Source organism: Sphaerulina musiva, assembly GCF_000320565.1.
Source record: "Sphaerulina musiva SO2202 unplaced genomic scaffold SEPMUscaffold_3, whole genome shotgun sequence".
In the NCBI taxonomy this organism is placed as follows: domain Eukaryota; kingdom Fungi; phylum Ascomycota; class Dothideomycetes; order Mycosphaerellales; family Mycosphaerellaceae; genus Sphaerulina; species Sphaerulina musiva.
This window is the reverse complement of record NW_016017385.1, coordinates 1,628,404-1,655,981: the sequence shown is the minus strand read 5'-3', so window position 1 is coordinate 1,655,981 and position 27,578 is coordinate 1,628,404. Positions and strand designations below refer to the sequence as shown.

At 53.1% G+C, this 27,578-nt stretch overlaps 11 protein-coding genes across 11 annotated transcripts; 4 read left to right on the top strand and 7 right to left on the bottom strand.

The window, feature by feature from the left end:
- Positions 1-341: 341 nt before the first annotated feature.
- Positions 342-3,309, bottom strand: SEPMUDRAFT_62997 (uncharacterized protein). Its single transcript, XM_016909619.1, has one exon. The coding sequence runs from the start codon at positions 3,232-3,234 to the stop codon at positions 373-375; it is 2,862 nt and encodes a 953-aa protein (XP_016762662.1). The 5' UTR covers positions 3,235-3,309; the 3' UTR covers positions 342-372.
- Positions 3,310-3,568: 259 nt separating this feature from the next.
- SEPMUDRAFT_148224 (Dor1-like protein) lies at positions 3,569-7,494 on the top strand. The gene has a single exon (XM_016904784.1). The coding sequence runs from the start codon at positions 3,600-3,602 to the stop codon at positions 5,169-5,171; it is 1,572 nt and encodes a 523-aa protein (XP_016762660.1). The 5' UTR covers positions 3,569-3,599; the 3' UTR covers positions 5,172-7,494.
- On the bottom strand, positions 5,472-7,007 carry SEPMUDRAFT_41305 (uncharacterized protein; the record flags this gene model as incomplete). Its single annotated transcript, XM_016908823.1, has 1 exon — positions 5,472-7,007. One exon carries the CDS (start codon positions 7,005-7,007, stop codon positions 5,472-5,474), a length of 1,536 nt encoding a protein of 511 aa, XP_016762661.1.
- A 3,186-nt stretch (positions 7,495-10,680) lies between the features above and the next one.
- SEPMUDRAFT_115805 (uncharacterized protein) lies at positions 10,681-11,121 on the bottom strand (the record flags this gene model as incomplete). Its single annotated transcript, XM_016901199.1, has 1 exon — positions 10,681-11,121. One exon carries the CDS (start codon positions 11,119-11,121, stop codon positions 10,681-10,683), a length of 441 nt encoding a protein of 146 aa, XP_016762659.1.
- On the top strand, positions 10,696-16,952 carry SEPMUDRAFT_148222 (uncharacterized protein). Its single transcript, XM_016904783.1, has 6 exons — positions 10,696-11,374; positions 11,432-11,660; positions 11,734-11,937; positions 11,993-15,888; positions 16,348-16,445; positions 16,512-16,952. Exons 1-4 carry the CDS (start codon positions 11,235-11,237, stop codon positions 13,655-13,657), a joined length of 2,238 nt encoding a protein of 745 aa, XP_016762658.1. The 5' UTR covers positions 10,696-11,234; the 3' UTR covers positions 13,658-15,888; positions 16,348-16,445; positions 16,512-16,952.
- On the bottom strand, positions 14,733-16,952 carry SEPMUDRAFT_132173 (transcription factor IIA, alpha/beta subunit; the record flags this gene model as incomplete). Its single annotated transcript, XM_016902479.1, has 3 exons — positions 16,512-16,952; positions 16,344-16,445; positions 14,733-15,884 (listed from the first exon to the last, which is right to left on the bottom strand). Exons 1-3 carry the CDS (start codon positions 16,527-16,529, stop codon positions 14,733-14,735), a joined length of 1,272 nt encoding a protein of 423 aa, XP_016762657.1. The 5' UTR covers positions 16,530-16,952.
- Positions 16,953-18,278: 1,326 nt separating this feature from the next.
- SEPMUDRAFT_62985 (uncharacterized protein) lies at positions 18,279-20,030 on the top strand (the record flags this gene model as incomplete). Its single annotated transcript, XM_016909618.1, has 1 exon — positions 18,279-20,030. The coding sequence occupies one exon, from the start codon at positions 18,279-18,281 to the stop codon at positions 18,654-18,656; it is 378 nt and encodes a 125-aa protein (XP_016762656.1). The 3' UTR covers positions 18,657-20,030.
- On the bottom strand, positions 18,310-20,200 carry SEPMUDRAFT_82873 (carbohydrate esterase family 4 protein; the record flags this gene model as incomplete). The annotated part of the gene is made up of 1 exon (XM_016910321.1): positions 18,310-20,200. The coding sequence occupies one exon, from the start codon at positions 20,198-20,200 to the stop codon at positions 19,472-19,474; it is 729 nt and encodes a 242-aa protein (XP_016762655.1). The 3' UTR covers positions 18,310-19,471.
- Positions 20,201-20,562: 362 nt separating this feature from the next.
- SEPMUDRAFT_162623 (CNDP dipeptidase) lies at positions 20,563-22,606 on the top strand. The gene is made up of 2 exons (XM_016908012.1): positions 20,563-22,129; positions 22,179-22,606. Exons 1-2 carry the CDS (start codon positions 20,713-20,715, stop codon positions 22,205-22,207), a joined length of 1,446 nt encoding a protein of 481 aa, XP_016762654.1. The 5' UTR covers positions 20,563-20,712; the 3' UTR covers positions 22,208-22,606.
- Positions 22,607-22,725: 119 nt separating this feature from the next.
- On the bottom strand, positions 22,726-23,925 carry SEPMUDRAFT_132169 (uncharacterized protein; the record flags this gene model as incomplete). The annotated part of the gene is made up of 2 exons (XM_016902478.1): positions 22,726-23,170; positions 23,259-23,925. The coding sequence occupies 2 exons, from the start codon at positions 23,923-23,925 to the stop codon at positions 23,013-23,015; spliced, it is 825 nt and encodes a 274-aa protein (XP_016762653.1). The 3' UTR covers positions 22,726-23,012.
- Positions 23,926-25,062: 1,137 nt separating this feature from the next.
- SEPMUDRAFT_132168 (uncharacterized protein) lies at positions 25,063-27,211 on the bottom strand. Its single transcript, XM_016902477.1, has 2 exons — positions 26,974-27,211; positions 25,063-26,910 (listed from the first exon to the last, which is right to left on the bottom strand). The coding sequence occupies exons 1-2, from the start codon at positions 27,134-27,136 to the stop codon at positions 25,508-25,510; spliced, it is 1,566 nt and encodes a 521-aa protein (XP_016762652.1). The 5' UTR covers positions 27,137-27,211; the 3' UTR covers positions 25,063-25,507.
- Positions 27,212-27,578: the final 367 nt, after the last annotated feature.

Genomic DNA, 27,578 nt, shown 5'->3' with positions numbered 1-27,578 from the left:
GGTTTGAATAATGATTGGAGCGACGTGGCTTTTGCGGCTTATGTAACGTGGGATGGGGAGAGAGACTCTGAAAGAGAGAGCTGTGGGAGAGCGAGCCCTGTGAGTCTAGACTTTAGATAAGCTGCAGGTCCGGAGTTAATGGGTACCTGACCTGGATTATGCAATGTCCAACCTCCCGTTGAGCACCGAGAGTCACTCCATATAATAATATACCTCTTACATTGCATGCCGACTACAGCTGACAGTTGAGTTGTCTCCTCGGAATCAGCGGAGCTTCAATCCATCACTTGGCAAACGCGCTCGTCGAAGAGACGAATCATACCAGGTACCTATGTATTATTGGGATGTACGTTCTGTCTATGGTATCATGTACTATTGCAGCTGCGAGGCCGCTGCGAGGCCGTGGAGCCGCTCGAGCACTCTGCGAAGGGGTATGCACGCTCCTTTCGACATAATATTCAGTCCGTCTGCCTCCTGCGTTCCATCACTTCTTTCCAGCACCTTCTCCACCTCCCTGATCATCTCATCGAGGAATTTGGGACCTCCGTGGTCAAGGTATGTCCAGCGGATCACATCTTCCAGACCCTTCAGGCCCGATGTGGAGTCCAGGTTGGTCAAGGCAGTGATTAAGAAGCCTTTGGCGCGGGTGTACACACGCTCGCTATAGAGCGTGCTCGACCTCTTGCTCGCCTCATGGCCCACTAATACTTCGTAGCCTGCTTCGTTGTAGTATGGCTCGCGCACCAACACCAAGCCCAGTAAGGAGACGACCACCTGAAGAAGCGTGCTTCGGGCTGCACTCCAACCTTCTCCTTTGGTCCCTTGCCATGTCCCGAGCAGAGAAAGACACACTTTACCGTCCTCATAGAGGTTCGGGTTAACTCGACCTAGTGTACCAATCGAAGAAATGGGCAGCCAAGAGTGGAAAAACACTTGTGGTGGCACAGACGGGAATTCTGGAGGCAGGTAGAAATCTACCACGAATGGCGCGTAGGCATAAGGGGTATCTGCTGGGCCGATGATGAGACAGCGAAGAAGGTCAAGACGAGACTCCCATGATCTTATGTACACGCCCGTGGGGAGCGATGTCGGGTTCCGTAGGATCTTATGCTCTTTCTGCGTGCGCTTCGTATGTGCAGGGATCGACGAGGTAGGTTCGCTGCGGAATCGGTGATCGGATGGAACATCTCCCTCTAGTATTTCGTATAATGGTGGGGCATCAATTTGCGCAGCCTCAGTCTCGTTGTCACCATTTTCTGCTGGTGTAATCGAATGCGAGTTGGATGGCGTCTGGGGATGCAGGGTGTCGGTCATAACGAAGTCCTCGCTGTCTTCGTCAGCGGACTCCCACTCGTCGTTCTCCACCTCATCCTCGTCCATCTCGTCTCCATTCTCATCCTCATAGCGAACAGGCACTTCTTCTTCCTCCTCGCTCTCTGCCTCGCTGTCCCATGATACACCCAAATCTTCGGCTTCTGAGCCGGAGTAGTCGTAATTGTCATCTAGACCTTCGTCCCAAGCATCTACATGGTCGGTACCGTCTGACCTAATGGCTAGGATACATTCTTCTCTGCGCAAAATGACGTCTTGAACCTGTGTGGCAGCGCCTAAGCGGACAAGGAGCGTACCGTCAAGCCGAGTGTCGATGAGCTCGCCGAGCCAAGTGGTATCGGTAGGTCGATCGAGAAATGTATTGAAAGGCTTCGAAGCGATTAATACAATGTCTCCGCGTCGAAAGTTTAGAGTCCCCGGTGCCTCAATATCGTACAGACTGATTTCCTCTTGTACACCAGCAGATGGCGTGATCGAGTGCGAGACTACTGGTGGTATCATACTACCATGCTCATCAGGATCTCTGGCGTAGTGTATATGTGAATCACGCAACCAGAGCACATTTGCCATACGCTCCGATGCATTTACAGCTTGAACCACACCTATCCTCTCGGGTTGCTCAACATTCGACATGTTGGGCAGAGGTACCATTCTGAGCGAATGCGCCATCTCTCCCGGCCACGCTGCATGCTCGTCGTCTATAATGGGATCCGGTAGAAGATCAATCGATCTTTCTATCGTGATTGATAAGTCTTGCCACTGTACCGATACTGTTGTCTCGAACTTGAGTACATCAAAAACGTTCAAATCGTAGCCTAGGTTGGCTTGTCTCTCCAGTCGTGGTATCTTGTTCGGCTGTTCGGGTGTGTTGTATTTGAGACAAGCTCCAGCCAAGTCTCGAAACCGGACGCGCTGCCCCAGTGTCACATCAATCGTGGAGTTTGAAACTGTCGAGTGTGCTGTATAAGTGCTGGTGTTCGGCCTCCGCTCGCGCTGATAGACCATAAACTCTGATGACTCCAGTTCTTCTGCTTCAAGAAGAAAGGGAGGTTCCCGCTCATCGATACTCCCGATTCTCCGCTGTATCCAGGAGACCTCTGCCCCGACTGTCTGAACATGCACTACGGTGCCACATGGCGGTGTATTCGCGTTATACGCACCAAAGATCCAGGTGCCGGTCCGCAAATGACCTTTTTTAGTTTTGGCGATATCACCGACACAGAACGAGCCAATTGTGCCATCGGGATGTTCACCCGCATCGTCACTAATCTCTACGACGCAGTTGTCCCACAGTCGTACTCGGATATTGTTGGTGAGCGCTTCAACTCTGCCGATCCAGTCCTTGTAGACAACCAGAGATTCCTCAGTAATGGCTTCGGCTTCAATGAGTTCTGAAGCCGGCACATCATATATTGGCTGTGTCTGGCCATTTGGGTAGACGCAAAATTGAGTAGTGGGGTCATATTTTCCCGGCGGTAAGATACCTTTGAGGATCTTGGAGTTCAGATATGTGACGTCGCACATTGGCTGAAGTGTACATTTTGTGAATGTGTTGAGTACAACTCCAGACTGTGAATCCTGTACATTGCGTTTGACAATATCGCCAATCAATAGCGACCTATCGACTAGCTGGACTTTCGATGCACAGAGCAGCTCCAGGGCTGGATCGCTTTGCCACCGGACAAGAATGGTGCCCGGGGGCGGTACACCGTTTTTCATGAATCGTCTGAAAGAGGCCAGCGATATATCTTTGTCGCGGCGAATGAGCTCGTCTTCATCCTTGGCTGGATACGGGGTGTGCGAGTCGACATCGCCATGAGTTCGCTCCACCACTGCCAGACACTTTGCGTCGGCCTTGCTGGCCACGATATCGTCGGGATGCAGTGCAGGCTCGGAGCCCATTGTTGTAGTTCCTGTGGCCTGGTGGCAAATCGTTTGTAGTCCCGAGGACCTGCGACTGCGCCGCTGAGCCGAAGGAACTCTGCGTTTGACCTCTGGTTTATGCTGCGCGAGATGAATGTGTCAAGATCGGAGATGTCAGTAGGAGGTACCTATAGCCTGAATGTTAAAAGATTGGAGTGCCGAGAAATCAGTATTCAGGTTGACGGCGACTGGAAGAGCTTAGGGTACTTACATAAGCAAACACAGGGTGAGCCGCCTCAGACACGGACCCTGCAGGTGGGATCTCGGTGTATCTTGCCTCTTCTCTTGACACCTCCAGCAGCTGGAGCAGTGGCAGCACAGCACAGCACCAGCGCGAGCACAGCATGGCAGATCCGCTGTATGAGCTGCTGGCTCGCTATTTCGACACCGACACAGCACTCGCAGCAGCGCCTTCACCTCACGATCCGCAGACGGCCAGCTACCTCTCCCGCCTCGGCGCCCTCTCCCTCGCCGACCTCACCTCCAGCGAGCCAGCCTCGCTGCTGCAGTCGGCCCAGTCGCATCTGCGCAATCTGCAGGCGCTCTCCAAAAGATCTCACAAGGCTGTCATCAGCTCGTCCTCGCACCTCGCTCATCTCACATCGCTGCTGCCGGAGTTTGGCTCTCAGGCGCAGGTTCTGGGCAGCAGCGTTCCCGGCCTCGAGAATGCAGCCGCAGACTTTGCCCACAAATACGATCGAAGTACGGAGAACGAAGTGTTGGACAGGCGGAAACGAGCAGTTCTTCTCTCTCGCAACGTGGACAGAGTCTCGGATGTGCTCGACCTGCCCAACTTGCTGTCCTCGACTGTTGCCGCTGCGCAGGCGAGCAGCTCAGGGAGTGCGACAGCGAGCGGAGCAACAACCTCATATGCATCTGCGCTAGATCTGCACGCCCACATCAAGAGATTGAAGGCGTTGTATCCACAGTCCGACCTCATGGCCAACATCTCGACACAAGCGGAAGATGAAATGCAGAACTTGGCTACTATTCTCATCGGTTCCCTTCAGAGCCCCAACTTGAAGTTGGCTGCGGCGATGCGAACCATAGGATGGCTGCGAAGGGTTGCGCCAGACCTTGCAGCACATGTTTCCCCGATATCCAAGCCAGGTCTGCTCACTACCAAAACCTTGGAGTTGTCGGCTAATGCTGTGAATGACGATGGCGCGATAGGTTCGCTGTTCCTGGTATGCCGTTTGCGTACCCTGCATGAAACATTGGACGCTCTAGAACCACTGCGCGATCTCGCAGATGCAGAGACGGCACAACGAAAGGCATCACCGACCACCAACGGTAATTCTGCAAGATCCATGGCAGAATCATCCTCTTTCGTGTCTTCTGGAACGCAGAGCGAACGTTTCCTCAAGCGTTATATCGAGGTATTTCGTGAACAGAGCTTCAACATTTTAAGCATGTACAGGAGCATATTCCCGGCGAATTTGCCAAGCCCCGACAACAGCAGGACTGCCAGCGCATCGATGGCTTCCAATGCTGACGAGCACCCACTACTTCCCTTGCCTTCTCCTGTATCTGATTTTGCGCTGCATCTGGTCGACATGCTTGAGGTGACACTTCACGAGTATATGCCCAACATCTCCGATAAGTCTTTTCGAGAGTCTTTGCTCACGCAAGTCCTCTACTGCGCCGGCAGTCTAGGGAGGCTGGGTGCGGACTTTGGCATGATGATTGCTTTGCTTGAGGATGATCTAGCAGAGCACGATAACACTGAACTCGAGACTTCTGCAGACAATGCTGAACTTGAGCGGGAATGGGAGCAAGTGATGAAGAAACATCGCATCCAAGCCAGTAGATTGGAGGTACTCGCCAGAGGCGTAGGCACATCGAGGAAGGTCAGCACCGATCTGACGTCGCCAAGCGCGATAACGCCAGTAGCACAGTCTCTATCAGCAGGCTGAACAACACGAGGCTATCGAGATATCGTGATCAAGAAGCAATCCAAGAAAAGCTTAAGGGATGATGTACAATGTTTGTATCTGGACTGAGCCGAATTACGATTTATGCTATTATCCTACACCAAATTTTCGAGTGTCTTCTGACGAATTGAGAATCAATCAAATTTTCCGGTCCCGAGACTCCACGCTAAACGTCACTAATACTGATTGAAAAGCGAAATTCCGAGTGAAGACGCATGCGTTGTTATGGACGCCAAAATTGCACCCGTCCCTCCATGTATACCAGGACAACAAAGATTGTGCCTAGTATGCAGGTACAGTCTGTACGCCTATAGGTGGCGCGTAGTAAGAGTAGCTGGGGGGTAACTCGTTCCTCACAAAAGTTGGTGAAGCAGGTCTTTGAAGGACACTACTCCCAAGGAACGCTTCACTCGGGATGTGCAACGTCCGTGGTTCAAAGTACTCTTCGAAGTCTTCCTCGCGAAGCTCGTGCTCACCGCGGCCATCGGTGACAACAGAGGACTGTCTCGGCTCCCAGTCTTCATGTCCAGAGCAAGATACTTGGATGGGCAGTTTGAGATCAATGGTGCCGACGACTCCCTTATTCTGGAGATGAAGTTCGAATTTGACTTGGTAGATGCGGCTGATCAGACATGAGTGGAATGTTGGGATAAAGACTTTGTTTTCTGGTAAGACGATGGGAGCCTCCAGTTGGGCGACATAGAAGGTCTTTCCTTTGTAGTCTTTGCTGGCATCGGGGATGAAAGTGCTCACTGAGCAAGCAGAGTCACGACGGGCTGCAGTTTCCGACTCGTATGTAGTCCAAATTTCGGCTTTTCCGGATTTGTCCTCGGGGTCTGGCCCTCCCACCTTGCGACTGACCAGTGTAAGCTGCTCACTATGTATTCCCTGAGAAGGATCCTGAAAGGTAGCTCGCTTGGTTGGGTATGATTGTCGGGCAGTACTGGCAAAATAAGTGTTGACCTTCAGTTTGCTGGCCAGATTGCCAAGTCGAGGCGGGGCAGCGTGCTTGTCCGCAGGGTCAAAGCGAAGCATAATCTTTGCGGTTGATGGCCTGCTGGAGTTCCCACAGGCATGCATACGGACTGCTGAAGGTTGGACGGTCTCCATGACGATCGTACCGGCCTTGCCTTGAAGCACGCCTTTCCTGATGACTTTCTCCTTGCGATAGCGATACTCGTCGTCATCGTCGCTAATGGGCAGTGGAGGCTGCTCTTGGATAATGGGCACGACCCGGACTTTTTTGCCATAATTTGCAAGTGTCTCACGCGTTCCCTCGTTCTCCTTGATGATCCGAACATGCACTCCATATCGCGTGCTTACCATGTCTGGTGCCAAGTCATCAAGAGGCCGTCCAGTTGCCGGGTCTTGACGATCGCATTCGCGATCACCCATCGTCGGAGGGAGCTGTAAGTGAGCCTCCCGGACGCCTGGAGCTTTGCAAGCATGTCCGCAGACCTTGGGTAGTAGTTGCTCGGGAATGACAAACAAGAAAGGGAACGTGTACGTCTTCTTGGCCTTGAGAACCCGATCTTCAGGATAAAGATCTTGCACCGACTTGTCCTGTAACTTCAGAAACTGATGGAATGCTTCGGATCGTCCTGAGACGGCCGCTGCTGCTGTCAGGCGCTCGACAGAAGTCTTGGACGTGCCGACAAACTCGATATCGATGTCATCAAAGCTGGTCCTCGTAGATGCTGTGATTGAAAGCACTCCTTCGATGCGATCCAAGGTGGTATATGTTGATTGCGGATCCTTGATGTCGATATGGATAGCGATCCTATGGCCGAGGCCTGCAGCCTTCCGGAGAGCGTCCATGTTTGCTGCATTTTCGGGGCTGAGGCGGCGAACGGTGGACGACATATCTACCTGCGCCGAAGTCGCGTACCACTGCAGTGACTCTCCCGACCCCCGTTACAAAGCAGCTGTGGACAGTGAGCTCGACGTGGCCAATCAGCTAGCTCTGCTCCAACGCCAATGATGCGGGGATGGAGCGACGTTCTTTGGTCCGGAAGGGCGCAATGCGTAGGTAATGAGCTGATCGCTGCACTCCTCTGGCCACGTGGTTGGAGCTCTAGTATCCCTTGTCGAATGATGGTTCCCGTATGGATGTGCTCGTCGAGGTCCCCGTGGTTTGTCTTGTGATGATGGTGGTGCTGGATGGACAAGGCAGGCGCAGGTAGCTTAATGCTGGTCCTGTAACTCCTGTTGATGAGTAGTAGCCTAGTAGGTACTATGTACTTGATTGACAGCTTGACGGTATTGATCGATCGTGCTGACTATCTCTACCTAGGGTATATATGCGAGCGTACCTGGTACGAGAGAGAGAGTCTCTTTATACTCACCGTGCCTGTTGAGCAATTAGGTACTGAGTCAACGGCTGGTGCATGGTTCCCCGTCGCCATCGTGAGCAGCAAAAATCGGCATGCAACAGGAATTTGATACCTGATCCGGACTGCGAGTGGAACAGCGTCCAGAAGTCGAGAGAAACAATCGACGAGGCGACCCACATGGAATATTCTTCTCACCTCTCCCTTCAGCCAATCAGCGACCAGCGGGATCGGGAGCCGCCACGTGGGGGGAAGCGACTCCGCATCCACCGATCTTTGATCCGCACCGCTCCCTTATCGCGAATTGCCCCCCCAGCACTGCACGCGCTGATAGCATCGCAGCTGGGACATATGAGCTTGTCTGGAGCCGCATGCACTTTTGCGGCTCTGCAGCTTCAATTTGGCGGCTGCTTTCGTCGTTGTTTTTGTACGCTTCTCTGCCATTTTGGAAAAAACTAGGTTGGCGTGGCAGACCTTTCACAAGCCCTTCCAGTGCCGGTGCCGCGCCATTGTCAGCTCTGTTGCGTGTCATTACGCCATGCGCGAATCCTGATCAGGAAACAGAGTCCATAGACGAGGACAAGCCATTGTTCTTGTGTGTCATGATACTACCACAACACGAACCACATCCTAGGACCACGCACGAATTTTCTGATTTTCTGCAATTTTTCTCAGCCACGTGTCGCAGTGCTGAACACCATCTGGCATCGTTCGTCTGCGATTACCCAGTCAGTGCAGATGTCGCACAACGCCAAGCTTCATATGTTCTTGTTGGGTAATTCGAGCTGCACGGAGTTCGACTTTGGTTATTCATCGTCATCAGACATCTCACCGTTCATGCATCCGCCGGGGAGCCACCACAGCCCGGTGACCGGACACTGCTCACTGCTTGGACGTCGTCGATGGACAGCACCGCAGTCACACATGCTCGCGACTGATCCACATCTGCCATACCTGACTCAGCAGTTGTGGCCGCCCAGACATGATGAGGTGCACCTTCCTGTTTACGCATGGATCGCGCGACCCGTGTGATTCGTGGACAGCTGCCACCTCCTAGGACGACAGCACGCCATCTCGCAAATCCGGGGACACAGTGGAGAGGCAACGCAATGTAATCAATATCGATAAGGTAACGAGACATAACCCAGTATGCGGGCTCCCTGCCTCCCCGTGTCGAGACCAAGTGGTTCGCGTGTCGCCTACGTGTTGATCTCGAGCTCGCTGTCAAATTGACCGCCAAGTTCAAGAGCTTGAAGAAGCTTAAGGGAACCTGGAATGAAAAGAAGCTGAAAGGTATTGAAATTTTGTCTTGCCTCCAGTTCTAGCTTCTTTGCTCGGCACAAGGCAGGCACGTTCACCATCAGACATCGAACTTGCTCTTCTCACAACCAGTACTTCATGACTTAGCTATAAGCGACGAACAGCTACAGACTTGATGTTTCCTGCTGCGGGTTGAGGATATGAGCGCTCGAGGCCCTACCAGGTAGGTACTTGCCTCCGTATTGATTCGCACATGTCTTGAGGTACAGTCAAGTGCAGGACCCTTGGACGCAGGGCGGTCCTGTACCACCACGGTAGACGCCAAGTGTGTTGGGCACAGCTTATACGCATCTCTTTCGGGGCTTACAAACAGCTTAGATAAAGTGGTCATTGACGATCTCAGCAACCCTCGGGCCTCAAGCAATTCTCGAGAGTCCAGTACATTAACGACCCGATTGAGAATACATGCAGGATATAATGCAAAGGCACCAACATTTTCCACTTCCCGGACAACGATTGACCAGAGAGATCACACTTTGACTATTGTGTTTCTCGTTTGAAACGGTCTGCAATGAGAAAGCAACGCGGCGTTGGCGGTAAGACGCAGCTGGAGGATTCGAAGCGGGGTTCTCACCGGTCGGCGCATGCTACTTCCTACAACATCGGCCACATGCCGTATCGTGACTGGCGCGAACGAGGGTCGAGTGCTCTCACGCACAATCAGTCAGCATGTGTGGCATGTACACCTCATCTAGGTACTTTTTCTCATCAGATGTGGCTACTGTTTTGTAATCACACAGTCCACAGTCTAAGGTACATGTAGCCTCTGGCGTGTTGAGAAGTGATGTCGGTTTCTTGCGCCTCGGAGTAGTACCAAGCGGCTGTTAGCGCAACATCATATCCATGCCGCTGGACACACAATGTGCACTGCGCTGTGCTAATAAGCGATACGGCACTGGCGGGAGGCTATGGCCCATGGCTGTTGGGTTTTTGGAGCCTGCTGCAGCGACGCAAATAAACAAGGTATACCAACTGCCCAGACGAGAACCGATCATCGTGTGGCGCACCGTGGCAGGGCACAAGCCGGCATAGTCGACGGCATGTCCCACCGAGAGATGGAAAGAAGCCTCTCGCATCCTTCATCTGGGAAGAAGCACGAGCCTAGTCGCCTGCTGAACGTGCCGATTTCATTTGTCACGTGTCGATCACGCTCGTGGTGTCTTGTCGTTGATGCTCGGCATATTGAGAAAGTGAGGTGATAGCACTATTGGAAGGCTCAACCTGGCCCGGCCTGGAGCTGAGCTGATGACCGGTCAGGATCGCTGGTCCTGCGCAGTGCGCACAGGACGGGCGGAGGCTGCCGGGTTCAACCGATTTGGCGGTGTATGGTATGCGGCGAGCTGGTGTTGTAGAAGTCTAAGTCGGTCGTGAGAAGTTGAGAACAAACGACAGGACAGACAGCCATTGCACGGCACCTGAGGACCAGGAAGAGAAAGGAAAAAATGTGACGCGACGAAGCGTGAAGTCGAATAGTCACACGGAGGTGGTGTGTGATTGGACAAGAAATTCAGCACGGCGGCTATTTAGCTGCCCACCACAAACTCTAGAGGAGAACTAGTCTAGTCTGCCGTGCTGTATCGCATCCTTGGATCCTCCCTCCACGCTATCAACAACCTAATAGGGCCTCCTTCGCTTCGGATAGAGGCAGTTGTTGGTCGCAAAGAGCTCAAGTAGAGTCTGCGACCGGTGAAACGCGACACATTCGCACCTCAGCCGTGGGACATCCCACAATTCATGCCACCGTCCTACGCCTACTGCACCTTGAAACTACCTCCTACCTAGCCTAGCCCAGGTAGATCTACATACTCCTCCCGGAAGACACTCACACTCTCACACTCTCATTACACGACCAACGCCTTCCGAAGCTCCTCCAGGCTCGAGCCGGCATTGAACGCCCACAGCCGGGACGCGTCTTTCTCGGTCGCTCCTGCATGCAACTCGTCTGCTGGTGGGCCATAGCTTCGTGGATCCCGCCTTGGTGTCAGTCGTGCCTCTACGCCGCAGCACTTCATCCGTGCTGCTCCTCGAGTAGACGTCTGGATACCTACCGTACCCACCTTACCCATACCTATGCCACTGCTGGGCCAGTGTGACATCTTCTCTTCTACAGCGGCGACGACGCTGGATGGGACACCTCCCTTCACTACGTGCAGCTGCAGTGGGAACGCTTGATCGGGACATTGTTGCGGCTGTGCAGTGTCGTGCCGCCAGGCGGCCTCAAGAGCGCTGAGGCAGTCCGTGTCTAGTACCCACAGAGAGGTCCTGAAGACTGCAGGCAGCATAATGCAGGATCTATAATTTGCTCTCATCCTTTTGTGCTGGACACCACCAGCTCGATACAGCTCAGCTGCCTGCGAAAACGGCCCCACGTTCGACAACAGTCCCAAGTGTTGATATGGCTCTGGAGAGCCCAATGATGCCCATATCCTCTCCAACCGCGGCTGGACTGGCATCAGCGTTCAGTCCTTACTCGGAATCGCCCAACTCTCCGGCGCGCTTCAATACTTTTCCGAGCGGCGGCAACTACAGCAATCGGTCCGTACCACTACGAATTCGGAACCATGTGAAGTGAAACACTGATTTGTTGCATAGCTCTTCGGGCCCGACCGACTCCCTCGCACCACCACCACCTAGCCCATACCCTCAGCAAATCGAGCCGTCGCCCGTAGACTCAAATGGTACCGAAGGTACAGACATAGACGAGGCTGCGCAAGAGCACGAAGACGATGCAGGGGATGAAGGGGATGTACTATCGCCGTCACCTGCGTCCAGTAGCGACGCTTTCGGGTTGCAGTCGCCAGATAACGAGGTCGGCATTCCTGTAAGCGTGAAGAGTGTAGAAATACCTTACGGCATACGTGGTACGATTCCGGATCCAGTGCTGACTGCAGTAGGACCTCCCGCCTAAGATTGTGACTTCTCTACCTCGATCACTTCTATCAGACTCGACCGATAATGACCCTCAGTCTGTAATTCATATTCCCACTGGCTTCAAGGACTTCGAAGGAGCGCATAGACAAGTCGCTTCTCCTGAGCGCAACCCTCGCTTAGCTTCGCCCAGTACGCCAGAAGCATCGGTCATGAGCCCATCAGAGCAGGTAAGTCTATCATTGAGATTAGATGAGTAGAGGTAATTGAGCCAACATCCTGAAGCAACAGCTGTCCACCGTTTCGCCAGTCAACCCTGAAACCTCACAATCTGCCGAACGTCTCACTCCTCGTGCTCATGCGAACCAGGAGTTGGACGAAGAAGCGAAGCGGAAATGTCGGCGAACCTCGAGTCTAGAAGGTCTGCTTCCCGGGTTTGACGCTTACTTTCAGCAGCATCTGACTGTGCATGTAGACATTCCCGAGGGAATCTTAGACGAGCGTTCAGTTGCCGATGATGACCATGATGGCGGCGGTTCTAGTCGTCCAACCACTGCTGGACTGGTTGGCGGCGAAAGGATGGAAGGTCCCTTGGAGCAAGCTCACGATGAAATCACTGCTTTGCGTGCGGCATTGGGCGAATGCTGGACACTATGCAACACTCTGGCGAATCTTTCTTCAAGTCATAGACAACGTACATTCAAGTTTCGAGGTCAGACAGAAGTCCAGCAGCATGCATGGCAGAGCTGCTGGCGGTTATGCCAACAACTGTACGACAACAAGGACGAAGACCACACCGCACAAGTCATTCCTACACTAGAATTGTGTCGTGACTTCTGTCAGTCACTCTTCGATGCGAGGGCGAGAGTCGACGAGGCGACCGACTCCGTCTTGAGGGTCAGCTTCGAGCTGAACAACCACCTTTACAACATCAACTCCAATGACATACCCAATGCCTTCGTCGAGCGGACGCTAGACTTCTACATCACGCTTTGCCACAGGCTCATGAAGATGCCAACCTCTTTACCACGAGAGACAGACTCCCTTCTTCGTGCCTGCTGGTCACTAGCAGAAATGCTTTTCAATCTCCGCCACAGCAGCCGAGAAGCAAAGCAAGCAGATGAAGAGCTTCTGGGCTCTGCAGTACAGGCCTGCTGGGAGCTTTGTGACCTGTTCCGTGAAGGATGGACCCAGATCCGACCGGACAGAGGCACCCCACGACCACATCAGTCGACATTTGGCGCACCATCTCAGGCATCGTTGAACTCCAGCTCGACGACGCTTGGCTCGGCCGGCCGTTCAACATCAAGCACAGTCAGCAATCGCAAATACCACGAAGCACAACCACATTTGCCACCGGAAACTCCAGTCACTGTCTTTGACGAAACTTCCACGGCAAACTCATCGCCAGACTCCGTGATTATGCCCAACATCTTGGTTTTGGGCCCCTCAAGCTCTCATGGCTCAAATCGAGGTGCACCACACCACGATCGCTGGACGTCTAACGCCTCTGTTCTGAGCGACTACTCCGAGTCGGCAGCCTCGGGCGCTTCACGGCGCTCTTCCTCGACAGCAAGCGCTGGTGGCGAAGAAGTTCATCTGGCCCGCTTACGTGCCCTTTTATTGAAAGCGGGCATCAACACGGGATATGTACGTACATCAGGACAACAACTTCCAGCGTATGTCAAAGCTCTCCCGGACTCTGCATTCGGAATATTGCCATGGCAGATGAAAGTTCTTGGTTTCTATAAGAAATTGGTGACAAACGACAAGTCACTGAAGAACGCGCATACCATGGCGAGTAGAAGAATTGGTGCCGCGGACGTCGCGAGAAGTGTCCGATGGCTTGGCGATGGCGAACAGTGGGCGTGGATGAGAGATTTGTTTCGAATTGTGTTTGGCTTTGGTGTTGACGAGGCCGAGAGGAGAGGTGGGAGCTTCGTGACCTGACACATGTCTGGAGTGCCGTCAACACAAGTACACACGGGGCGACCAAGTCTCCAGTGGGAAACATCCTCCCAGTGGTGCATAGGTATTCGTCAAGTGGAGGAGAGCGGCTGCTGTTGTGGCAGAATGATGGAAGTTGCTATCACGATCCAGCCTATCAAAGGCAATAGGACTAAGGAGCCTCCAGGCCTGCCGGGTCGAGTCATGTGGACATCAGAACTCCTCGGCCATTCAGTACGAGGTGTTCCCGAGTAGCACTTTATGCCGAACAAGTCGCTTGCGAAAAAAGGCAAAGACGATCATCGAATAGCCTGCTTGCATGAGTGGGACGAGAATGAAGCAAACAGGACCTTGGATACCTGCCAGAATGGGAAATCTGGGACGTAACAGGAAGAAGACTCGTGGAAGAGAGAGGGGCAAGATCAACGGGATAGATTGATTGCCCATACACACACACACACACACACACACACACACACACACAGCAATAGGCTCCCATCCGTGAAATCGGCAGAAGACTTTACCTGCTTCTTGAAGATGCAGAAGCCACGCTTACTTTACATGAGCCACATCAACGAGCACGCGCGTGGCTCTGAATGGGAAACACGCAACAGACAATGTGCAAGAGACATGATATCCCCTATTTGTTTTATCTCATCGTTTTCTATCTTTACACATCTCTCAATCTTTGAATGAGAACCGGGAGCGCAACTGCATAGCGCTCATCCATTAGTTCCCACTTGCACCAACGTGTATCTTGTGCGTGAAGCTGTCTTGTGGAAAAGCCACAATGTGTGGTTGGTTCCAGCCGCGCGGATACTTGCAAACAGTGCTGCTATTGAGAACATTAATGCACCTGCCTAGGTATCCCAAGTCTATGAAATAGTCAATGCCAGTCAATGCTGGTGCTGAGCTATTTCGCGCGGGGGCGTTGTTGTTGTTATTTGTTGTTGTTGTTTTCTTCTTTTGGTCTGAGTTGGCAAAGGCCATGATGAATGATGATGGCATAGAGCCAGGCAAGTCCAGGTTTTACACCGTGATGATGTGTGCCGAGTGAACAGCATACCATCATATGCATCTACCACTCAAACTCGCCCATGCCCTTGTGAAAAACCCACTCCTTGCCAGAGACACTCATGACGCCGTCCTTGAGGGTGCACTTCCATTTGTTCTTGACGCGCTGGACTTTATCATAAGTGCACAGGATGGTGTCGATTGTCTCGTCATCTTCGTCGCCCATAGCGCCTTGACCGTCATCGTCATCGTCATCTAAGTCTGAGTTGATGGCATCAGGGTCATCTTCGTCCTTGAGCTTTGGCTTCTCATCATCGTCGTCATCGTCCTCATCAACGCCATCCATTTGTGAGATGGAAGAGCCAAGAGCAGGAGTTGAAGGTGATCCTATCGCTTTCGGAGGTGCTGTGCGGCGCTTCTGCTTGTTCTGCAATCGCGATGAAGGATGGTCACGGAGTGGAAGCATCAATCCGCTTTGTAAATCTGCCGAGAGTCTCATAATTTGATCGCGCATCAGGCTGTCAGATTGACCACCATGCTGAGCATGAGCAGCTCGCCTCTCAGCCAACATGGCCTTCCACTGAGCAAGATCTTCTTCTTCTTCTCCTTCATCGGCGCCATCAGTTTGGCTGTAGTGCGGATGCTGAAAGCCGCCTTGCTGCACCTGCGGGCTCTCGTTCTCGACTTTTATGCGAGGTTGAGCCTGTTGCTGCTGCTGCTGCTGTAACTGATGCTGTTGACGTGCCATAGCAGCTTGTTGCTGTTGCTGGAACTGCTGTTGTGCCGCAGCTGGACTGCCCTGTGGTAGTTGGAGGCCTTGTGGTGGCTTCGGTTGCTGCTGAAGGGGTAATGCCAGACCTCCACGTTGCATAGCAGCAAGGGATGGTGCTGCTGCGTTGCCGAATTGCTGCTGCACGAGCTGTTGAGCACGAGCTGCGCCTCCCTGTACGGCGATGTGCTGGCCGTTATTCTGGGCATAGTTTCCAGTAGGAAGGCCGTGATACTGATGCTCTTGACCAGGCTCCGCCTTGATCCGCTGGCCATTTGCAGCAGTCTGAGAATGGTCATAGCTGCCGGCATACGGACTGGCAGGGAGTCCACTGGCGCTGCTCGCCGGCGCCGACGGAGCAACCTGAGGTGGTGGTGGCGCTTGAGCAGGTTTGGGGTCCCAAGGCATCTGTGCGACGCCGCGGGCTGAGAGCTTGTTCTGCCATTCCTGCGTGTGTGTTAGCAAAGCTCGGTAGCCAACTAAGCGAGCAGAGGCAAATAAGTGCTGAGTGGGTGAGTGAATGAGGGAGCGAGCGAGCGCAGAGGCTTTCACGTGATTGTCTGAAAGTAGTCAAGCGTATTCCAGTGTGGGGGGGCTTAGCGGGATGGTGTCGTATAAAGCGGCTGACGCAGAGGCGCCCGGTCCAGGAATCTGCGATCCTCAAAGGTTCCGCCGTCGCTCCCTGAAGCGCTCGCTCGCTCGCTCCTCAGCTGCGCCCGCAGGCTGTTGCTGAGTATAAGAAGAGATGGATATGTCGCGACCAGTCTGCCCTCCCTCCCAGGTATTCGAGTCGCTCTTCGGAGATGGTCACGGTCGACTCCTTGCTGCCGCCGGCGCCGTCGCCGTCGCCGTCGTCTTGTCCATGTCGCCGACAAAGTGGTGAAGAAAGGCGGAGAAGGCACATACCTGCTGCAATTCGCCCAGTGTCTGCGAGCCAACACCGCTCTCCTCGAAATCGCCCTGCGATGCCGCGACGACCTCTTCGATGACCTTGAGGTAGACGTCGCCCTGTTATCGCCGTTAGCTTCGACGGGTCTCGCTGGCCGTCCGAATGCGCCCGCCGGGACGACTCACCACCAGCGTGTTCGTCATGATGGCGGTGGTTGGCGTGTGGCTGCCTTGGTGCGCCGGTACAATGGACGCAGAAGCGAGGCAATGCTGTCGCGAGGAAAAAGAATATGGCAGGCCGGCCGCACGCAATCTAGGCGCAACGATGCCTTGCTTTCGATGGCACCGGTTGTTGCGGGGGTCGGAGGGGAGGGAGGGTGTTACGACGTCTCTGGCGCGGCGGGGAGGTGAGTAATGAGTGGAATATGCCTTCTATCTCTCGACACTATCCTGTCCAGACACCTGTGCATGCGTGTTGAGGTGTCGTCGCTGCTCTGCCCTTGTCTTTGGGTTCTGCGCGGCGGTGATGTATTTGGCAGCGTTGCCAGAGGGAGCTTATATACTGTGGACCCTTCGGCTTCGTCAGCAACGCGGTTGCAGCCGCCTACCACGACTCGCGCCCGCTCGCTCACCCATTCACTCACTCGACTACCTTACCTCCCACTCTCTCCCTCACTATTGTACTGTCTCTCTCACCACTGTCGCTCACCACTCCCTCCCTCACCGCTCCCTTTCTCCCTTCCTCCCTTCCTCACTGCTTCCCTCTCTCTCTGACACTCAATAACCACCTTACTTCCTCATCCAACCCTCCTTACCCACATCACTGGCTTCCTCTCTCCCTCACTCAACAACTACCTCACTCCCTCACCGCTCCCTCACTGCACTCCCTCGCTCAGTAACGCCCTCGCCCACTCCACAGCTTCGATTGTTCATACAGTCACATCACAGCCACCGCTTGAATCTCACTTTCCGCATCCGTTTTGCTCTCCTTAGTACCCGCCAGTTCGAAACTCTTATTGCCAATGCTTTGTATGCATGCGATTCTCTGCGGCGATCATGTTCACACATAATAACACTTGAGGTCCTGCTCTTCGATATGAGAGTGTAGGTATCCCAGAAGCTGGTCGACTTGCTCAACAAAGCTTCCAATACCTTGAAGAAGCTGGCCAGCTGTCACATGGTCACTGGCACTCTAGCTCAAGTCGGCTCGGGGGTTTGCGGGATACTGTGCAGCTCGCAAAGAAACCATGTGAACGGTGTTGGCGTGCGGACGAGGGGGCCATTCGTAGCCACTTGATCTGGAAGGTAGGTAGCTAAGGTATACCGTGTAGTGAACGGCAAAACACTACTCGTTGATGGTTCTTAAAGTTACTATCGAGCAGTTGGCGACGCTTAGACCTCGATGGCATTTTTAGCATGGTTTTGGTTGGTGCAAGGGGATCGGAAGTGTACGTGCAAGAATAGTGGGAAGAACAGGGCTCCCATGTCGCGATGGAGGTCGGCTGGACTCTGGAGGGCTCTTTTCGTACATCGACAACGGACAGATCCTAAAATACCATCTCCAACAACAGTACAGTAGCAAAGGCCACATGATTGATGCAGACCAAAAATGGCAACGCACCAAGCATGGCTGCACAGCCGAGCACGCCGAAGAGGACAGAGATAGTGGGTTGTTCCAAGAATGGACTCAAAGAAGGTCTGGTACAACAAAGTACATATGACAGATATAAGAAAGAGGTCCAAGTACAGTGTCAGGTATCTCATCATCACACAGCAACATAGCACAAAGGGAAGAAGAAGAAGAAAAAAGCTGAAGACTTCTTCTCGCATCGCTTCCTCGTCTCGACAAATTCTAAACACAAGTTACACAACAACAATCCAAGAACATCGAACCTACACTACCCACACATATACCACCAAAGAAAGAGCCCAAATCAACGACCAACAGCAAAAATGTATCTCTCATCCATCTACTTCCTCACAACCACCCTCCTCCTCACCCTCACCTCCGCGTCTCCCCTCCCCAACCCCACCTCCAATCTCATCAAACGAGCCACCAACGAAATCTCCCTCACATTCATCGGAGGTCCCGCAAGTTACACTCTCACCATTCCCAACGACAACACCTGGCATCCCACCACCGACGAGGAGCTCAACATTTCCAAAATCAAATCTTCCTCGGATATTGATGTGCTCCAGTCATGTCAGTTTCAAACTCACGACCCGCCTGCTGTGCCTGCTACGGCGACGTATGTGCTGAGTGCCGATGACGGGGCGGTGGATGTGGGGCCGCCGCAGCCGATTTTGGCGGTGAAGTGTTTGGCTGGTTAGGGGTAGATGGGAAGGGTGATGGGATGAGAATTGTATGTGGGTTATGAAGGATGGGTGCGTGGCGTATTCTCAGAGGGCATCGTGGGCGCTGGGGGTTGGGTGGTTGGCGTGCAAAGGATATATGAGGCGTCGGACTGCTAGGCAAGGAATCAGGCTATTTGTGATATGAATGAATGTTGAGAGGATTGATGAAATGGGGTATGATGTTATTGAAATGTATTGCAAATGTAGCAATCGGCCGGTGATCGGAACACTCACTTTAGTTACAGTAATAATATAGAGACATGAACATAAAAAGCAAATCTAGGTCACTATATATGCCGTATTCCAGTAGATAGTGTTGGACTGAGAAAGGCCACTATACAGCAAACATAGAGAGCTCTAGAAAGTTATCTGCCGTATAGGTACATATATGTACACTGTGTACCACTTAGTTGTTGTGGATTTCGCTCTGTGATGGCCTCCAAATGCTGCAGACCGCCTCGCTGTATACGACACCGCGGGAGGATTGTCATGATATAACATATAGATAACATTAAGATTCGTTTCGGTGGAGTTGCGACCTCGACTTGAACAGATTGTTTGTTAGCCTTAGTTTCAAAGGCTATCGCAATCCTCGACCAGCTCGAGAGGTCGTTTATTTTGGGCTACCATTCGAGCAATAGAAGGTGGGTATCGCAACGGAACAGCATTGTAGGCCTTCCCTGGGGCTCGCCATGTAGTGCAGCCGTCATGGTACATCAGGGCGCGACTGTGTTTGGCTCTCGGAGCAAGCGACAGGAGCGCAGCATTGACAGTGAAAGGGAGACGACCTTTCATCCGTGCTTGGTCAGCCTCATGAACTGCTCAACCGAGACAACTTCAAACCCTCTTCTCTTCATCTCCGGCAGCACTTTCTTCAGCATAGGTACAGTCCAAGACCTCCGATCATGACAGATGATCACAGCCCCGGGTCGCATCATACTCAGAATATGCCAAGCATTGATTCTCCAAAAGCTGATGAACGGATCATGTGGATAGATGCCACCCAGAATAGTTTTATGGCCAGCCATAGTCACAACATCCAGAATCCTTTGGCTGAATACGCCACTTCCAGGTCTGAACAGACGCGTTCCAGGTCGCTGCCGCTCGGCAGTCTTGTACGCAGTCTCGATGTAATCATCTACCTGATGGATCTGTTCCTCGAGGGTGCTGGCTGGTAGTTGAATGCTGGGCTCATCGTGCATTGCATGATTGCCCAATTCACTGCCAGCATTCACAATATCGACCAAGATATGTTCGTTGCCAGGAACCTGGCCGCCGATGACGAAGAAGGTTGCAGATGCGGCATTCTCTTTCAGAATGTCCAGAATTTGAGTTGTGTATGGACTCGGCGCGTCATCAATGGTAAGGGCTATGATCTTCTTGTCGGTATCGACCTGGAACAACACATCCGGAAAGCGTTTCTGAAAGTAGTTGATGACCAGTTTGGGAGGCTTATAGATGGTGTAGAGGGGGATGACAACCAGGAGAAGCACAATCACGAGGCTGGTTTGGGTGGCCATACGCGTCCGACGCGCTCTTCTTCGTGGGCAGCAGCGTCCAGGGAGGCGCAAGAAGGGGGAGAACAGCGGCATCACCGCATCTTCTCTGCTCTGGTCGTGTTGTCAGCTGGAATCCCTCGGCCAATGTCCAATTGAGGAAGGATGAAGTTGAAGTTGAAGGTGAAGTTGACGCGCTGGCCAATGAATGGAACAAGGGCAGGCGGAAGATAGTTCTAGTTGTAGTTCGCGTGCCGAATGCCCCACTATAACCACCCACCTCAGTCCATGGAGCGTGACCATTGCAAGGTACCTGGTATATTTCAGAGTGCAGAGTGGGTAGACCTGAGGGAGTCAGACTTCTTCCCATAACTTGCATGTTTGCTGCTCGTCTTCCACCACTTTCTCCCCTCCGCTCTGTCTGCACTCGTCCACTCATACACCGACACAACCACACAGCGCCAGCGCCAGCAACACCAAGAACCGCTCCAGCCCCCGTCTGGCCATACATCTACCGCCAGACACCCTCGCCCAAAATGGCTCCGCAGCTCGACAAGTTCTACCAGAGCGTCGACGCTCTCGCCGAGCCCTTCATCGAGCGCCTCCGCCAGGCCGTCGCGATCCCATCCATCTCGGCCGAGGACGAGCGCCGGCCCGATGTGATCAAGATGGGCCACTGGCTGAAGTCGCAGTTGGAGGCACTGGGAGCACACATGGAGGCCCGCGAGCTGGGCCCACAGCCGCACAAGGAGCATCTGACGCTGCCGCCGGCCGTCATTGGTCGCTATCCTGCCCAGAAGGACCCGAGCAAGAGGACCATCTTGGTCTACGGACATTACGACGTGCAGCCTGCCAACCTCTCCGATGGCTGGGCCACCGAGCCCTTCGAGCTGACGGTGGATGGTAAGGGCCGCATGTACGGACGTGGCAGCACCGACGACAAGGGTCCTGTGCTGGGCTGGTTAAATGTCATCGAGTCGCACAAGAAAGCTGGCATCGACTTCCCTGTCAATCTGCTCATGTGTTTCGAGGGCATGGAGGAGTATGGCTCCGAAGGCCTGGACGACTTCATTATCGCCGAGTGCAAGCCCGGCAAGTTCTTCGAAGATGCCGACGCCGTGTGCATCTCCGACAACTACTGGCTGGGTACCGAGAAGCCGTGTCTGACGTACGGCCTGCGAGGCTGCAGCTACTACTCCATCGAGATCAGCGGGCCTGGCCAAGACCTGCACTCAGGAGTGTTTGGCGGGACCGCACAGGAACCAATGACGGATCTCGTGCGCGTCATGGGCAGTCTCGTCGACACCGATGGCAAGATCCAGATTGAGGGCATTAAGGACCTGGTCGCCCCACTTACCAAAGAAGAAGAGAGCCTGTACAAGGACATCGCCTTCACCATGGACAACCTGTACGAATCGCTCGGCAGCAACACGGGTATCTATCCGGACAAAGAGTCAACTCTCATGGGCCGCTGGAGGTACCCTTCACTCTCGCTGCATGGTATCGAGGGTGCCTTTTCTGCCCCTGGAGCAAAGACCGTCATCCCAGCCAAGGTGATTGGCAAGTTCTCCATCCGGACCGTTCCTAACATGGAGCCAGAACAAGTTGACAAGCTCGTGTACGCTCACGTAGACAAGGTTTTCAAGTCCTTGAAGTCCAAGAACAAAATCAACTGCTTCCTGCAACATGCTGGCAAGTGGTGGGTTGCCTCACCTAAGCATTGGAACTTCACCGCTGCTGCCAAGGCTGTTGAAGATGTCTGGGGCACCAAGCCAGACTTGACGAGGGAAGGTGGCAGCATTCCTGTCACCCTGACCTTTGAGCAAGCCACAGGCAAGAATGTTTTGCTTTTGCCCATGGGAAGCTCGACTGATGCAGCTCATTCAATCAACGAGAAGCTTGATCGTCGCAACTATATTGAGGGCATCAAGCTTCTTGGTTCTTACCTCCATTGTAAGTGCCTACGACACAGCATTGACTACCTCTGCTAACTCGTTCACAGATGTGGCGGAAGAGCCAATGAAGGGATAGTCTGCTACTGTTTGATATAACAGTGAAGACCGCCCGACCACACAGGCATTCGCAGCAGGCAGTCCTTGAATGCTGTTTCCTAGAATGCATTGTGAACCCCAAGCTTTCACTCACCTCACCACACCACAGCAAAGTGGCAGCGTGAAGGTGGCACTCTTCAACACAAGTGTGATTGGACACACACATGCCCTCCGCACCATACTCCATATCCATATGCAGGGGATGGTGACCAGCGCCACGATGTCAACGAAGTCAACGTAGACCAGAACGATATCACATGTCCAATCGAGGACCTGCCATTGCATATCGGTCTCCACACTTCTCATGCCTCCCATTGCCTCTGAAATCTCAGAATTGCGTTGTTCAATTAGCCGCTAACAGAGTCTAAGTACATTCGCCAGTCAGTCGCTTGTATCCTTGTGGTTGATGCCTCGCCTTATCTTACCTACATTAAAGTCATGAAAGGCCTTATGAGTCGAATGCAATCTGGATGCTTACGATACCATCATGTATGGTGGGTGGCCAATGGTGACCAATCCAATGTACAATAGAACTGTATTACACTATGCAGGAACCTCGTCCGAATGTCCACTAGGACATATCCTATCATGTGTCCGATCATCATGCATCAGACATGCTGAACATCGCCTACTATGCTGATATATATATACAAGTAGGCAGGTAGTGATGAGTAAGGTCATGTGTGTAGGCTTACTGCATCAAAAGAAAGAAGCATCCAAAGCATCTCTTTCCATCTCTGCTCATCCCACTAATTGATTACTTCCCTTTGCCACACACGCAACGTTTAAGCCTCAATCGTCGTGTCGAGAACGCTGACGGACACGGGAACGTTCTTGAGCACATTCGTCACAGCAACTTCCACACCCTCAACAACATTGTCGAGATCGGTGATGAAAGTGGTGATTGCCACGGAAAGTTGAGGAATAGAGTCGCCGAGTTCAACTATTCCGAAGTGAATTAGCTCATCAACCATTCAATCAAAGTGTTCTACACCCGTGCGAGATGATTAATAGGACTGAAAGGTACTCACCACCAGGAACAACCTTCGAAACCTCTCCCACGGTGCTAGTGATTTCCGAAACCATAGCAGTAGCATAGCCAGTCACACCGGAAATATCCGCGACCGACTGGCGTTTTCCAACCACAGGCAAGTCCTCGACGAGGGACTCCGTGTCGAGGAGCGATTCCAAGTCGAGAGGTGCGGAAACCAAGTCGCGAGCCTCCACCACAGCAGAAAGAGGAAGGAGGTCTTTGGTGAGCTCTTCCGTGTTGACGCCAACAACAGAGTCCACGTCCGCAACGAGACGCTTCAGAATTGCAGATTCCAAGGAGGAGACGGCTGGTACACCCTCTGTCGCACTCGTCACAACTTCTAGCACACGATCCACGTCGTCCACCACGGTCAAATCCGACGTGACATCGAGTACGGAGTCGAGAATTTTCACGATGCTGGCAATTTCTCCTTTGACGGTTTCTTGCACGCTTGCGACGTCGATGCCTGCGGCCGAGACGCCTTCGACGTGGATTGCGTCGAGAGTCGAGTTGATGGCTGAGGTGTATTGCGTAACTTGCTTGTAGGTGGCTTGTACGATTTGGAGGGTGTTTTCGACTTGGCGTTTGGCAGGGCTGAGGACGGGGAGGGCAAGGGTGCTGGTGGTGGTGGCAAGGGCGCCAAGGGTGAGGAGGTTGAAATGCATTTTCTTTTTTTCTTCTTCGTTCTTTTCTTGTGTGGTTGGTTGGTTGGTTCTTTCTTGCTCCGAAGAGAGTGACTAAAGGTGAGTTTTGGGGAGAAACGAGTGTGGAAACGGGCAAGAGAGCGTGGTGAAAAGGAGAGAAGAGTGTGTGTGATACAGAACGGAAAAAGGAAAAGAAAAAGAGGAGAGTGTTCACCAACGAGGTTCTTGTAGGTGTTTTCTTGGCCTCCTGATCTACTCACAAGACGACGCTACAACTGCGGTGTGACAAGCGATGCACACTGCACAGGTCCTTTCAAGCGAGGATTGATGTTTGAATCAATACCTCTGGCGCTAGAAAGTCTTTGCACATGCTAGAGAAAAGGCTTGAACGTCTGCGGTGCCGGCGTTGCTACCTGAGCCAGTGCTGTTGCACCGATGCTGGTGGATTGTGCAGGCAAGCGATCTCCATACCTGTTGCCCATATCCATCTCCCGTCACTCACTAACCATGGGAATTCTGCGGTGATGGTGGACGCCATCGATTTTTGGGAAGGAGCTCAAACAGGGGCACCTGGGGGGATCGGTGAGGAGGGTTCTTGTGCGCGATGGAGAGCTGCAATAATGCCATCTAGCGAGGGATTGGGAGCAGTAGCTCTGGCCAAGCGACAAGGGAGTTGTAGGACGTGCGGCGTGTATCTTCGATGACGCTATACGTTCATTTTCAGGAGAACTACCTGTACCTCCTAGGAGCTCGCGGGTCCTCATATCAAACAGACGATCTTATACCACTACAGGCAGAGCAAGTAAGCAGACAGACTCTCTCGGGGTAGAAAGCTTTCATACCTTACCTTGCCTCTTCTCGGCAGCCACATGAAGTCGTCGTAATGTGTGAAAGAGCTCCACGGCATAAAACCAATTCCTAGTATCGCTCACATTTCATGAAGTGACATCGCTGGTCATCGGCTGCACTGCGGCTTACGTTGTTGTAGTAATTTCGGCATCCCACATCGCTCGGTAAAGTACCCCTTGCTACCGGGAAATGGGAGGTGGAGATCCTGAGATTCCACGTCTTGGCTGGTTATGAAAGTCGAGAGAGCGGCGAGTAGAACTAGGAGGTGGCACTCTCACCAATGGTCAATATCACCTATCTGCCTCACATCCCAACAGTGCATCTATACCGCTTCACGCTCCCAATCTGTCCACTCTCTCCGCCTTGCGGGAAACTTGGCATGACCTTGGCTCAATACACAATTCATCATCGCCCAGCTCGCGAGTGCGTCATCATCGCGACGTGGTTGATGGTAGTGCATATGTGGTTGGAGATCGCAATGTTGAAAGACTGTGTTAGTGACGGTGCCAGCTGGCGGACTGTGAACGGACGTCGGCTCGGTAGCGACGCCCGTGCAAGTCATGATCACAGCGTTCTATAGAATTTTTTTTGATCCTTGTCCCAGTGAGTGATCAGTGACCAGTGTTTGAGAAACACAAGAGTAATAATATTCATGGGCTGCTGCAGCGGGAATCTACAACGAGCACAGCAGACATCATCACATATGGGCATTTCATCGTCGTCATCATCATCATGTTCGTTCATTACCGCAGCTTCAACCCCATGGAAAAGCACTGCCTCGCAGAACCTTTCTCAGCTGCTCTTCACATCCAAGCAGTCCATCTCGTAGCTTTTTCGGCACAGTCGTCGTCTTCCGCTTCGACGACAACCATTCCGCCATGCGGACGCTTTTCTGCCCATCGGCATCATAGTGCTCCGCCTCGACACGTTCCAGTGGTGCTGGGAATGACCTTGCGCCTGCACTGGGCGATAACATGATGGGTATCTCTGCAATATCGTTCCTGGGAAGCCGTCGAGACCTTTTCGTCATTGATGCGAGCGCGTCGTCCCATGTGCCTTGCAACAATTCGACGCCCTCGAATTTGAGCTCCTTTAGTGTGACCTTGTGAGCGGCCACAAAACCACTGATTGTCGCTGCACCCGTCGCAACATTGTGAACCTCCATATGCTTCAGTCGAGGGAAGTTCAGTGGCCGCAGTGCTTTCGATGCGGCCACTTGGTTAGCTGGATGCTGTCCGAAGAATGCCGTTGTTGCTATAGGCGGTCGCGCGACAGGGAGCTCGCCTTTCTGTCCGATCCAGCGAAAGCTGAGGACCTCAAGACGGCTCTGAAAGTTGCGAAGGTACGTTTGGAGAAGTTTGAATTGATCGGGTTCCTGCGCGCCAGCGGTGTGGGGTATGCTTTCCGCAACTATGACCAGTGTGCGAATGCGGCCCCATCGGCTCGCCGATCGAGGTGAGGCGCCGAAGCCAATGATGGGCGACAGTGATAGCAGACCTCCAGGATGTATCGGCGAGATTGTGAGCGCGTGCAGGGCGTTCAGCGAATTCATCTCGATGGCGATTCGGAGTGAAATCAGTCCGTAATCGACTATGCTCTTCCTGTACCTGAGTGAGGAGTCGTATCCAGGGCAGCTGATGGCGAGATGTTCAAGATTGATGAAGGCGGAAAAAGCACGTATAAAGGCAGGCACATTTGTCGCCGCATGGAACAGAGCAGGATACTGTCGAGACAGAATCTGCGTGGTGCCTGCGTCTCCATACTTTGGACGCTTGCTCGAATGTTCCTGGATCTGAGGGGTGTAAGTAAAGCTGAGCTCGGCTCCTGTCTCAGGTTCAATCAGAGGAGGAAGAAAAGTTTCCTGGTTGTGCGGCAGAGTGAAGCGAAGTGTCTTGACGTAGAATCCCAGCCGGTCCAGCGCGAGCAGCTTCGAGGGCTTTGTGAAGGTGTTCGTCCTGAATGTGATGCTCAGGTCGGAAAACAGCGCCGGCGCTGCTCGTATGCTAAAGTCATGACAGGCGAGTCGTAGATTCCCCAGGTCCTGCTTCGGCATGAATGCGAGAAGCCGGTCCCGACACTTATCCTCGAGCCAGAACTTGAGAAAGGTGCTACTATCGCACAAGACGAAGCTGCAGACCGATGCATAGCTCTCGATAGCTGTACGGTACCTGCGTTAGAATAGCTTCGGAAGAGAATAATGGGGTGTAGTAGTGCGCGTACATCGATCGCTGCTGGTATCGATCTCTCCAAACAATAGCCTGCTTCCACCACTGCGCGACGTTCCGGCTGACGTGGCTGACGCGGCGGACGAGATGGCGGAGAAGGCAGAGGACGGCTTGCTAGCCAGGGCACACGCACTGCGTTTGTCCTGCTTGCAATCCATTGTGGAGGAAGTATATCATGGAGTCACCCCGTGCCTACCTGGGGATATCAAGTTGGGAACAAATGCTGATCGTGGTGGTTGTCGTCGCACGGTGTGAGCAACTGGGAGGAGAAGAAGAAGACGTGAAAGAGCGAGGGCATCGTCGATGGCAAGATGTCTACTCCATCGTCCATACTTGCCACTCGGCAGCATCCATGGATGCGGCCATTCGAATGCTGTGTTCCTGGCGGGCGAGCATCTTGCATGGGCTGTGACTCACTTCCCCGAGTGTACTGGAAGCAGAGAGGTGGGAAGTGATGGACATCGATGCAAGCACAAGAGAAGGTCGACACAAACCGAACACGACTACAACGCGAAAGGGGAGCGTGATGGACGTGATGTATGGCGGAGGTCGGCCACGAGGCTGGCCTAGGGCACGGCGGCCGATGCAAGCCTTCGTTTC